The following is a 13,482-nucleotide window of genomic DNA, read 5'->3' as shown; positions in this document are numbered from 1 at the left end:
AAGACCAGCACAGCACTCAGATGACTGTTCCTTTGAGTATTACCTTACATTACACAATTAATTCTGCTCATCATTGTGTATGTACAACTTAACATAATAGGATGCTGCATGCAGACAGCCAAGGACAAAATCTGGTACAAAATATTTCAAAATACTGGAATAAAAGAGCCTATACATTTATAAGTGAATTAATGGAATAAAACCAGCTGTAATCATAACTATATAAAAATATTATGCACTTATGTCCCTAACCTCAGTAAAAATATCAGGAATATTGGCGTAACAGAAAAGCAACAAAGCATCTGGGAGTGAATGACCCTCATAAAGTAAATAAAACCAGTACTAAATAAGCCACTGCAAAGGAAGAAACACAAGGATGTTATTAATGAAAAGGTATTAATACTCTCAACATGCAAACTGGCAGACACAAGTTAAGATCAGAAGAATCACCTTCTTGGTTTTCAAACTGTTCTGACAACAGATGGTAGCAGCAACCCACACTACAAACAGCTTTGATTTCAGGCTTGGCAGTAAAAATTCGTAGTGTATTTGCAGCAAGATCTCCGCATGTATGCAGACCCACCATCATACAATCCTGATAAGAAAAAGAAAAAATGGCAACAATAAATAATCTCCTTCATCAACTGAAAGAGCACAAATAAAAGCAAACTCCAAAACCCAAATGTGGTGCAAATAGTGAGCTGTAAGGTAGAAATACCCAACTCCTTGAGGACCCCAGCTGTTCTGTTTTAGAATTCTTCAATACTAATCAAAGCTCTTCAGTGCTAGGAAAATATGGTGAAAAGTGGCCATGATGCTACAGAAGTTCAAGACTATGAGTAACAGCTGCACGGAAGGGAAAAAGTGCATGCTTCCTGGTCATTTTCTCTTGTCTTTCCTAGGTTTCCTGTTCCTGTTATTAGTACCACTACTTTTCTTAGTAAAGATTCCTTGCTGTAACCCTGGCTGGACCTATCTAAGGCACTTCTGCTAGTTTAAGTTGCTGAAATCAAACCAACTTCCTAGATACAGATATAAGGTGAAGAGCAGGCTTTGTTATTACCCAAACAGCAGTACTGACAGTTTCACAGTATGCCTGCTACTATTCAACAACAAGTGGGTGCTCTCTTTCACAGCACAAAGAACTCCAGCTTCACATGCTCTGCTCTTCTGTCCAGTGTATTTCCTACTTTCCTTTTTTTCTGCAACTTCCCTTTTCCCTCCATTTCTCCATGAAAACTCTCTCTCTTCTCCCCATTCATAACAAGATACTTCTGACTTTATTAGTTGGGATCCACATGGCAAACACAGTGTTGCTTTGAATTCCAGATGCATTTATTAATCATAGAATCAAAAAGTCATTAGGGTTGGAAAGGACCTTAGATAACACCTAGTTCCAAGCCCCATGCCCCACTACACCAGTTTGTTCAAAGCCTCATCCAACCTGGCCTTCAACACTTCCAGTGGCATACACAACTTCTTTGGGCAATTTGTTTCAGTGCCTCAGCGCCCTTATAATAAAAGATTTCCTTTTAATATCTACCTAATCTAATTCTACCCTCTTTCGTCTTAAGGCCATTCACCCTTGTTCTATCATTACATGCCCTTTTAAAAATTCTCTCCCCAGCCTCTTGTAAGGTCCCATTTAGGTACTGGAAGGTGCTATAAAGTGTCCCCAGAGCTTCCCTGTTCACTTCTTCAAGTTATCAACAAGAAATTAGGCCAGGGTCACTCAATTGAGATACCTTTCTCTAATCACTCTGATTTTTATCTGATTATCTCACCCACCCGTATTACATAGTGCACTGATGGCCGAAACAGTAAAACTTCTCTTTCCTCTTTCATGTTCCCTGACTGTATTTTTTATATCAAGAAAGGCAGTGATATAGGATTTCTTCCACCTTTAACACTGTACAAATTACACACTAAGAGAATACAAAATCCAGCTGTGGAAATGTACAGGCATATGCTTCATCAACAAACCCAGCTGCTCAGGGTGTCTTCTGCAGACAGACATGAGCTTGCTCCACAAGCTCTCATATACTCAGCTGCATTTATAGCTCAACTTATAGGGCCATCAAGCACAAACCTATGGTCTTGAATCAGAGATTATTACACCCTGGAATAAAATAGTTTCCTTACTACTGAACACAGAGAAGTTTTTATTATTCCATAAAAGACAGAATGCATCTACTCAGTCAATGTATGTTAGTTCAGGCATAGAAACTAAACACACAACCTCAGAGTTTCTAGACTTGTGCCACTGTCTTTGGGCAGCTGAACTTGGGCTTGTTTGTGTAGACACAAATCCTGCCAGGTAGTAAATTACTAAATGAACTTGAAGTAATTCCGTAAAGACAACATAAAATCATTCTTTACAAATTCTTCATCTTGAATACCATACATAATAAATTCTATGCCTTCCCAGAATGATGGAAAGTGCAAAAATATGTAACTTGGAAAAATAAGAACTTTTAGGAAAATTAAACTTCAATGCTTAATATATGCATCTACCTGGTAAGTAGTAATAAACCCATAATAATTTGACTTTACCTATAATAACAGTTGTAAAATAACTGAATATGCTGTTAACTTTGACAGCTGATTATTATCTACCTCATAAATTCTAAAGTCTGATTCAAAATAATCCCAACACATATATTAAAAGAAGAAAAACAATCTTTATCTGGTAGGCATGTTTCTGCTACCTGGTTAAAAACCATTATTGGGCCATAATATTCATTTACACCAGAGATAGCACTCTATGTACACTCAGCAAACATGTACAAGTTAAAATGGCAGCATAAAGGCAATGGACAGTCTAAATACAGTAAATATTTAGAGTAAAATAACCTCCAGATCTGTTATGATATCATTGAGTTCTGTTTCTGCAGTGATGCAAGAGGTCAATGGAAAATACAGATTCGATTCACTTGACTTTCTTGCTTTAGTGTGGAGAGATGTCATTTTTCTGTGTACTTTTTCCTCTTCACAGAGTTCAACACAGTTATGAGATGAAGAAATATCTTCTACAGCATCAGCAGGAAGAACATTTAGAATAGCAAGAACCTCTTCAGAAAGTTTGGTCTCATGAGATTGTGTCCCAGTCACTAAATCAGCTTTAGCTTCTGTGCTTGTTTTGAGTGTAGCCATTTCTGTAAAACCACAAGAAGGAACTAGGTCTTGGATAATCACTTGGCCCTGATTTTGAAGACTGTTGGCACTATTTAAGAGCTTTTCATTGATTATTTTACAATTATTTTCACTTTCCACTGGCCTGTCATTTGTCTTTTCCAAATGCTGGCTTTTGAGGCTTTCTTTTCCTCGACTCTGATATGCTCTCCAGTGTTTCTTCAATTTTCTATTTCTTTCATGAGCACCATTTGTGTTGGAGCTTGAGGAGTCAATTCCATAAACTTTTAAGTTATACTGCATTGACAAAAATGAACTCAGGTAGCCTTTCCCAGAACCTATATCAATCACCTAGATAATGGAGAAAAAAGAAAATTGCTATATTAATGAGCAACAAGCCACAGTTCAAGTGCAAAATTATTCCCTAAAAATTTAAGCATGGATTGAATAGTTACTTTATTAGTATCATACTTCTCAATGTACTTAGTTCTTTTGTTTTGTTGGTCTACCTTCTGGCTTTAAAACACAGAATTAAGTCTTAACTAATGTGCTCCAGAAAATAGACAATTGAGAGCACAAGCATGTGAAGGGAAGGTGTTGAGAGGATGTTTCCAGGCTCTTCTCAGTGCTGTCAAGCAACAGGACAAGAGGCAATGGGCAGAAACTGATGCACAGGAAGTTCCACCTAAATATGACAAAGAACTTCTTTACCATGCAGGTAACTGTGGATTGGAACAGACTGCCCAGAGAGGGTGTGGAGTCTCCCTTACTCAAGATATTAAGGGAGAATCTTGATGCAAACCTTTGCCATGTGCTCTGGGATGACCCTGCTTGAGCAGGGGGGCTGGACCAGATCTGTAATCCCTTCCAACCTGACCCATTCTGTGATTCTCTCATTGGAAAGGAAAGAGAAGTGTTGAAGGAATAATTTTACCCACTCTTTTATTTAACAGACGTTAAAATTATGTAGAATATGTGCACTTCCACTTCTTCAAATTCTGAATTTTTTCAGTAAAAAGCAGCATTTGGACCTGGACCCTAGAGGGGTAGTGAATTATTCCTAAGTGTGACCCCTAGTGGCTATAGAGACGTGCTGCAGCTTGGGGAAAATCTTAAGTAAAAATAAAATAGTAATACATTGTTAAATTAGCACTGAGAGAACAGTTTAAAAACAAAAGGAAAAGTTGACTAAAAACAGAAAGAAATGATCGTACACTAAACAAATAAACAGCATTAAATTATTCCCTGTTTTACCTTCAGTTGATTACACAGGGAAAGGTAATAAGCAATCCACAGCATATCTGTCAAACACGAACCTTTAAAATGAAATTTCCATGATATAATAGACTCCTGAGGTCTTGTCCACAGGGAGTTGGGTCCTGTTTGAACAGTTTCTGGCACAATCAAACATTCCAACATTTCCCAGCACCAAATCACAAATGTAATGGATGCTGAATGCAGAATTCTATCATCCTTACCCACTCCAAGTCCTGCTGCACATGCTGCAATTTCCAAGGAAAACTTTGACCAATAAATTAAATGAAACAAATGTGTACTTAAGCAAAGAGGAATCAACACTGGCTTCTTTTCAGAGCTTAGTCAAGAACTTAATTAAAAAAACGAGTTCCACTTATATGATAGGAACACTGCTTAAAAGGGTCAGCAAACTACTGAAAAAAAAGCCCTTTAGTTTTTTTGCTTTAGTGTTTAAATTTAAATCATTAACCTAGAAGTGATTATAGTAATAATAAATTTTTTTGCTTTTATTCTTATTTTACATTTTACTATTGTGCATTATAAAATATCAATAGAGAGCAATATCCTCTACCACCCATTATACGATGTGGGTATGGAGGTGAAATGGAGGTGAAATTTTTCTGGCTGTCAGTGACTGGCAATATCTGGAAGAAACACCCTGAGGACATGCGCTGTTATAAAACATGTTGTGTTTTCATGGATCTAGATTTTTTAATTAAATGCTACATATACTTTATTTTTCAAGAAATACGGAAAAAATCAATGAGGAAAAACTCCTAAAAATTTGTAATTGCTGGGTTTTTTTAAGTTGAAAGAAAACAAAAACAAAAGAAGTTGCTTTTCAAAGACTGAGAAGGAGGATTTTCCTTTTGTTTTTATTTTCCAAAGGAACAGGAAAGCTCTTTTCATATATCAGGGATTTGTAAATTTGCACAAATAAATACTCTTATAGTGTATGATTAAAATGGAAAAAAAAGTTAACATAAAGAAGTCAGCATTTCACATTCAGTGATACACTGCAATAATATTTTTCATTTAATGTTCTAATTTTTTGAAAAAGTAAACAGAAAATAATCCCATGCATAGAGATACTCCAAGGTACCTGATATCCATAATCACTGGATGCAATTGCAGCGTATCGATAGATACTTAGTAAGGATTGATTTGTGGTTTTTTTAGTAACCATCTACATTGAAACTTGGGTTATTATGATGGCTTTACTTTTTTACTTTCTCAGCAGGGTTTTTGCTTTCCTTTTATTCCTGAATCTCACAGGAACTATTTAAATCTAAATGAGAACACTATATGAAACACCACTTTCCAGCAAATACAGAGACCACTGTAAGCAAACTGTACTCTCCTACAGCTTTTTCAGTACATGAAAGTCTTCAATACTTAAACAACTAATATTTGCCTGAAACAAAAGGTAAGCAAGGCAAAAACCATGCTCATGACAGAATAAAAGACTTTCACAAATGTGCAGCTAGTGTGTTTCTGTTCTCTACAGAGCACACCCACCTGAGGGCTGTGGAGGGCACCCATGCTTGTCACTGCGGCTGGCTCTCAAAGGGCCATGGAGAGACCGCCTTCCATCACCGCCTTCCATCACCGTAAGGGATCGCAGATGCTCACAAACTGATTGTGCCTCAGCCAGTAAAGTTTGGCCTTAATTAAAGCTCTCTATTTACTTGAGAATCCCAGCTGTAAGAACACTGTCTGAAACTTTGTCTTCATCAGCTGTTCCTCACAAAACAGATGGTCAGGACTGAGGATTTTGATCTCTGTTCCAAGGATGCCACAGGCCTGACCCAAATCTAGCAAGTACGGCATCATTTACTTATCTAAATTAAACTCAGTCTGAGCCAAATAACCTCCTAACCAAAGTTCAGCTTCAGCAACTCAGCGCTGAATCCAAGTTTTGGGGCTTCCCCTGTGGGAGCAACAGAAACTTGGGATGCTGCAGGTGCATTTATTTTAAACTATACTCACACATGCTTACTTACAAAAAAGAATACTCAGAAAAAATACCCTCATCATAAAATCTGGGCAGGTACCTTATTAACCTTTGGTTTTAAACAAATGCAATTGGTTCTCCACAAATCTCTGTGGGAATATTGACCTGAAGGAAGTTAAGTCTCCATTTACAGTTACAGCCCCTTGCATGGAAAGCAAGTGCAGCTCAGATGCAGAAAGGAAGTTTAAAGCAAGGATGAAGCTACACTGGCCAGTTACCAGCATTAGAGAGATTAAAATGAATAAATGAACTCAGCTCACCCAGATACTGAAAAATTTAGCCTTACCACAACACAGGCCTTGCTAAATAAAGGTGAACAGTATTAAACTATAGGAAATAATTTAAATCTTGCATCAGAATAAGAGGTGCTTTCAGAATTTCTCAAGGTATTCTTCCTTGGTCTCTATGTGACACCCTTGAGTGCCTGACACAAGGCAGCTTTCCTACTGACATATGTGCAAAACTGCCAGCAGTATAACACTGACAAACAAGGCAGGACTGGTCCAAAAAGCAGAACAGGTTTTAGCTGCTCAACACATAGAGGATGACCATAACTTTTTGAAACTACTCATGAGTGACTGTGAGTCACTGAAAGGCAGCTCCTTTGGAACCATACATTTGTAAACAACATTGTCCTTCAGTTTGGCCCCAACAGCTAAAGAGCTCCAATTATGTACAGGAAAAATAAGAACAGCAATGACAGAATATCAAAGTGATGTATTTGCACACAACAAGAAGAGTAACTCGGAAGGTACCTGGCAATGCACAGTAAGAAATGCCTTCTTACCTGCTTTATCCCACAATAATTCACTATGCTGTCTACCAGCTCTGACATCACCTGCACTTCATGTGATTTCTTATTATTCATGAACTCATCCGGTTTCATACCTGTATTATATTCAGAAAATAAATACATATTAACACAACCTGTAATCATAAGGATTTGTGATCAATCAGGGAAAAACAAAACAGCTAATATATGCTTCACTGTTTATATATTTTCAGGATAGTAATTTTTAATTTAAAACTCACTAAAATATTACAAGAGTAAACTTCTGAATTATGGATGAATTAGCAGCATTCAGCACACTGCAAAACTCAGTTTTTTTAAGATGTAGCATATTTAATACCTGCTCAGATATTAGACAATAGCTATGACTATAAAACTATACTTTTTAGTATAGTTTTATTAAAAAAAAAAATACAAAAAACCCCTATAAAACTGTACTATTTCTTGCTTTCCATTGAAAAATATTTATTTTTGTCTCATTTATCACATCTACCTTTCCATAAATTAAATATAAGGGCAGGGACAATTAATAATCACATTGTACAGCTTGTTAATGCTGCAGATTTGCTGACAATATCAAGAGGGACATATCTCTACTAAAAGTTATGACTGATACTGGAAAAAGACAGACGAAGATGAACTTTGCTTTTCTTTATTTACCCTACAGATTTGTTATAGAACTGTTACATCTTTATGGCAAAAAATCACTCATTTCAGTATTACTGGAGAATGTGTTAATGAGGTGGAGTCAACCTCCATCGTGGGTGAACTGCTTGTGGAGAACACCAAGCACTCACTTGCTAACCTCCCAGCCAAAGCAGGAGCTTAGATGTCACTCCCTTGGGAGAAACCCACATGTTTCTCTTAGGGGTCCAATGCTGCAGTGCACTTGGATCTAGTTAAATTGATGCTAAGTCTGAGTGATGGTAGAAGAAATTGGATCATTACTGATGAGCATGCTCCTAGAAAACAGGACTTTTCTCCATGACTAGGCAGATTAACATACTTCCCTATTTTCTGCTTTATGCGCCGTTTGTATTCATCTGTCCAGAAACTGATCATTAGGCAAAAACCATGTTCATTTCTTGATCAGATCATGCTGGGAGCACAGTCAAGTGTGCTACTTCTTTAAAAGAGAGCAGGGAATTGAACTGAGCTCATAAGAAACCCAGTGTTTTCTCTATTTTTCCCAAACCCCACGGGATCTGTCTATTTCTTAAACATCTGGGGTTTTTATAATAAAGTGTTATGACAATACTTAAAATCTAATATAGACTCTATGAACTGACAAAAGGAAAAATAAGACTAAAAGACTTAAACAATATGAATAGCAGAAACATGTATTTGTCATCTCATTGAAGAATCTCATTAACTTTATAACTGTAAAGATCTACACAATATCCTAAAAAAGCTCTTAATTTGTAAGCATATCAGATTAAAGAAAAACAGACAGGAAAAAGAATTTAAAAAGAAAAAAAGGTCTCTCTTTTTGTTTGTGTTTGAACATTTTTGTGTCTGGATAAGCTCATCAGAAAAAGAAGCAGAATTAGAACAAGAAGAAACAGACATTTAACTTCTTGACAGAAATAAAAGTTGTTTTTTCTCCGAAGCAGCACTGTCACTTTGGACAGTGACCACATATATAGTTCATTTAGCACCTTAGCTACAAAAGTTTCTTAAGCATTTTTTGACTTCTTTCCCTGCTTTCTACAGGACAACACACTGCTTACATTTCAGCTCAGGGAAAATTATCCTTTTTGGAGAAAAAAAACTGTTTTTAAGATAAGTTTTATTTTTCTGCTTTTTATGCAAAATTCAGGTAGGTTTCTACATTATTCTGAAAAACAAACAGATATTAAAAAGTAATGCAAGCAAATGTATCTGGGGACTGTTTTATACTGCCTGGACAACTGAAAATTTGAATTTAAAATAATACTAGTTTGACTCAAACTGTGTAAATTCTTTCTGCTATCACAAAATTACTTTCTTGGAACAAATAATTATACATTTGCATTTCCTTATTATTTGTAGAACTGATGCATGCAGAACAAATACTAATTTCAAAAATCATCAGCAATTTAGAGAACCATCTCCCTTTTTAATGAAAAAAAAAGATCAAGTGTGGTCTCAAATACTTTACAGAAGTAGCTTGGATATGACAGAGTAACAGAAAGCTTAATGTTACCAGTTTTAGTCCTTAATGAACTGCTGCTCATTTGCACTGGGAATCCCTAGCAGGAGTATCTGTATTCCATTTGAAGGACTGCTTTAACTCTGCAGTGCCATTTACAGCCATACCTTTAGCTGTGAAGCTGAGCAAATTGAGGAGGCTGCTTCTGTATAGGGCTAACACAGACTTTTAAAATCTCCCATGGCAGGGTGCAGGGGTTTTATACCCCAGCTACCTGTGGAAATTCAGATACACCAGATAAAAAAGTATAAATCCATAGTCCATACCATACAACACCATCTACACAGAAGTTCACTACGGTGATTTAACTCCATGATCCAGAGTGAGGAACTGGACTAACCAGACACTCAAAAAAACCCTTCTGAGGTAGAGTGATATTCCAGCACATGGAATTTAAATACGGATTCATTAGTAGTCACTGCATGGCATGATTATTACCTCAGCCATAAACACATGCAAAGGTGGAGTACTCTCAATCCAACCCTCACTTCTGGGTGGTTACAAAGCAAACCCTTCACACTCAGAACTCCATTCTGAGTAGCTGTGTCCACAACATGCTTAAAACGTTCATGATTCCCAATTATTCCCAGGAAGGATAGAAATATATATACATTTAGATTGCAAAGAAACTAGAGAATTATGTAAGCATGCAAACTGTGGGAATAGGCTCAAAAGTCTGTTTGTCTCAGAAGAAGAAAACATTAAAAACATCTGAAACATAAATAGAATTATCTTAATGCATATTTTTCAGAATATAAGCAACACCACCATAAAGTTGCCAGTTTTCTCAGACTTACATTTGTCTCAACTTGCACGCTTTAGCATGTCAGGGAGCAAACATATCTTCTGAAACATAGAAGTAAGTCCAAAATATCTAAAATAGCTCAAAGTTAAAAGATCATGACTTTCTTTTGGCAACTTGCATATTATGAATCTGTAAGCTGGTATTTTGCCTCTGCCAAATGATTACCAGGAACTTCAATTAAGTTAATTTAACTGATATTTACTGCCAATTCAGCACAAAGGTTTCGAATTATAATTCTATAGTACACATTTGGAACACATTTTTCCCAAGAAGTACAACTCAGAAGTACTGAGAAAATACAAACCCAGGACCCAGTTACCCAACCAAGCATCACTCCTGCCACACAGAGAACGAAATATTCAGCAATTGCCCTGTTCCTGATGCTCCATTCTGCATGACAAGAAGATGAAAGAATCCTCAAAGTTTTGGCTAAGAAAGTTAATCCAGGTATGAACTCAAGTATAAGAAGGTAGAACTAGAGAATTACAGAAAATTAAGAGGAACATGGGGAACGAGATATAGTAAAAATGAAAACAGCTAAAAAGCTAGTGGGAAAGAAAAGCAGCATACAGTTATCAAGGAAGAAAAAAGGGTTTCTGATGAACTAAGAATATAAGGAAAGAAGCCAGAAAGTAAGAGGAATGTACTAGAAATCATTAAGAGTATCTTGGCATTCTTACACTTCTAAAAAACCAAGGAAGCCAACCATGAAAAATGGAAAAACTGGAATGAGATCACTGTAGAAAACAGGAGAGATACACAACATTTGTATAATGGTGTGCTATCACTTATGGCACCATTATGAAATGCCAGGAGTTTTAATGCATCCCAGAGATTACAGGCACTAGAAGGTGAAGGCAGAGAGCTGCTCAGTCTGTCTCTTAAAAACTAATGAGAAATCTCAAAGATAGTGACAAATCTTGGGATACTGAGCACTCCATGAATAGCACATTTGCAGTGAAAATGACAGCAGTCCAAGTAATGACAAGTGCCAGTTTATCATCTGATTTAAAAATTGTAACTGGGGTAAGACTCGCAGTGTCCAAATTGATGCCAATTTAAGAGCATTTTCATTCAATTTCTTTAACTACAGAAAATGAAATTACTCTTGTTTTATCATATATAATTGGTATTAGTCCCAAAAATACAGAATTAATAAAACTGTTTTTTTCTAAGACATCAAACACTTGCCCTATTTTAGGGTGATACTTCTAAGAAAAGCATAAGTAGCAACCGTGATTCTTGCCACTCAGGGACAAGACAAAGAGAATTAACAAAATATCTCAAATAGTGATGTGCCCATTTCTCTGTCCCATCCCCTTTAAAACTGAATCCCATGATGGGTCTATAGATACCAAATGCTCAAATTTTAGCAAGATAATCCATTCCATAAATAAAGACAATAAAGAAACTATCCAGCAACAAATGAACATGGAAGTAAAGATCATGAAGGGAAAGACCCTCAAACAACAAGCTACCCTCCAAAACCAAAATATTCTTATAGTCCTTACAGTGAATAAGTAAACATTAAAATACAAATGTAAATATACCTGTTGCTCCTTCACTGTCTCCCTTCAGTGCTTCAAGCACATCTTCTAATGGGGTACACACTCCAAGGCTGGACAAAGAATAATACTTAGCAGCCAGGGCAAACAAATGTACATTGATAAGCTTCTCAGAGTTTTCACAAAATGCACTGGAAAAGACGTCATCATCTACACATAAAAAAAAAAAAGAAAATATTTTCGTAAACAGCGCTTAATGGCTCTCTAATACTGCTGACAGAGAACTACAGGCAAAAAATACTTAGTATCAGACACAACTTGGCCATTTATCTTGCTTCCCTAAGTGGGAAAACTCATTATTTTCCTTCATCTGTATTCCCTCTTCAGCACCAAGGTCAAATTTTGTTCTTAGCTGAACCAGTGTAAATGTGACAAAATCTGTTGTTTCAGCAGACATACTTTAGTATAATTGACAAGCTAATTCATTCAACATTATCACTTATCTTCTGTTTACAAACTTGCTCATTATACATGTCCTAGCCAGCCCTGTTTGTCAATATATGCTTCTAGATTTTTTTTTAAGGAATGCAGCTGCTCAGTATATGAAATGTTTGGATTCACAATCACTCAATTAATGTACTTTCCAGCTTTGTAACTGATGAATACTGGAAGAATTACATCAATTTTTATTTCCACTCGGGTGTAGGCCTAAGTTAACATTCCAATGTGTATTTTGTTAGATTCACGATTAAATAATTCATTTTGGTATTACTTAGTACTGAGTTTCAAAAATGTAAATTTATTTTTAAGTAAAACATATTAGTATGAATAATTTATTATTCTGAGATTTTGTATTGTTTCTGTTTTGTCTTGTTTGTATTCTGTTTTGTATTCTGTTTGCATTCTGTGTTTATGTATTGTCTAATTCCTCTCTATTTTACCTAAAACTATTTGTGAATTCTATAATAGTTTTGCTAATAATATTTACATATTTGTAATTCTTTTCAATATATAAAAGGCAACCAGTCCAGCAATCAAACTGGTACAAAGATTTGGAAAAAGTCTCTTGGTTTGCCTTTTGTGTCGTAGGTAGATTTTGAGGAAGTACATACCTAGCGCAGTAGCCTTCCTGAATCTGGCATGACAATGTATACAGCTGTTTTGGTTGATCTCAGTTCTAATGCTCTTAATTTCCTTGCATGACCACAATTAAAGATCATGCATATATTATAATCCACTGAAAACAGTCCCAAACCATATTAATTTTTATGATCTGACACTACAAAGGCACAAGCGCAGCAAACAAATTTGGTATCTAAGAAAGCATAAATATTGCCTAAGCTATGACCAAAATTAACATGGTTTTGTTGTCTGCACAGCACTTCTTACTCTACTTCTCTCTGATAAAAAAATCTAAAAAAGAACGCCACATTTCTCTACTAACAACTTCCTCGTCAGAAAAAATTATAGTTAGTGTAGTCTTCATGAAGGGTAAGATTGTAACAGGATATTAGAGAGGAGAAGTAAAGAACACAGCTTTTAGGAAGAAAAGGCAGCTTTGCTTTGCAATGACTCCTCTCTAAGATTTGTTACAGAAAGATAAGGAAATAGATGTGTTTTTACTTTTTCAGCAGCTGACATAAAATATAATTACTATTCTTACAAATCTCACTTTATTGAAATCCAGTGCAGCAATACCCATGTGGTACAACAATCCTTAACTTGGTTATCTGGTGGAAGAACATGACAGAACTAGCAGGATCTCCTAAAAGATTGCTAGTGTATCAC

At 36.0% G+C, this 13,482-nt stretch overlaps 1 protein-coding gene across 1 annotated transcript in view; it reads right to left on the bottom strand.

The window, feature by feature from the left end:
* The window catches only part of METTL25 (methyltransferase like 25), a 44,465-nt gene that overhangs the window by 28,318 nt on the left and 2,665 nt on the right, over positions 1-13,482 (bottom strand). The window contains exons 2-5 of the mRNA XM_062492512.1: positions 11,740-11,904; positions 7,191-7,291; positions 2,854-3,483; positions 451-595 (exon numbers count right to left, since the gene is read on the bottom strand). Of these exons, the coding sequence (XP_062348496.1) occupies positions 451-595; positions 2,854-3,483; positions 7,191-7,291; positions 11,740-11,904 (1,041 nt within the window). The remainder of the gene's footprint in view (positions 1-450; positions 596-2,853; positions 3,484-7,190; positions 7,292-11,739; positions 11,905-13,482) is intronic.

The sequence above is a fragment of the Cinclus cinclus genome, chromosome 4, assembly GCF_963662255.1.
Source record: "Cinclus cinclus chromosome 4, bCinCin1.1, whole genome shotgun sequence".
Lineage (NCBI taxonomy): Eukaryota > Metazoa > Chordata > Aves > Passeriformes > Cinclidae > Cinclus > Cinclus cinclus.
Note: the sequence above shows the minus strand (reverse complement) of the source record. Positions and strands in the feature narration are given on the sequence as shown.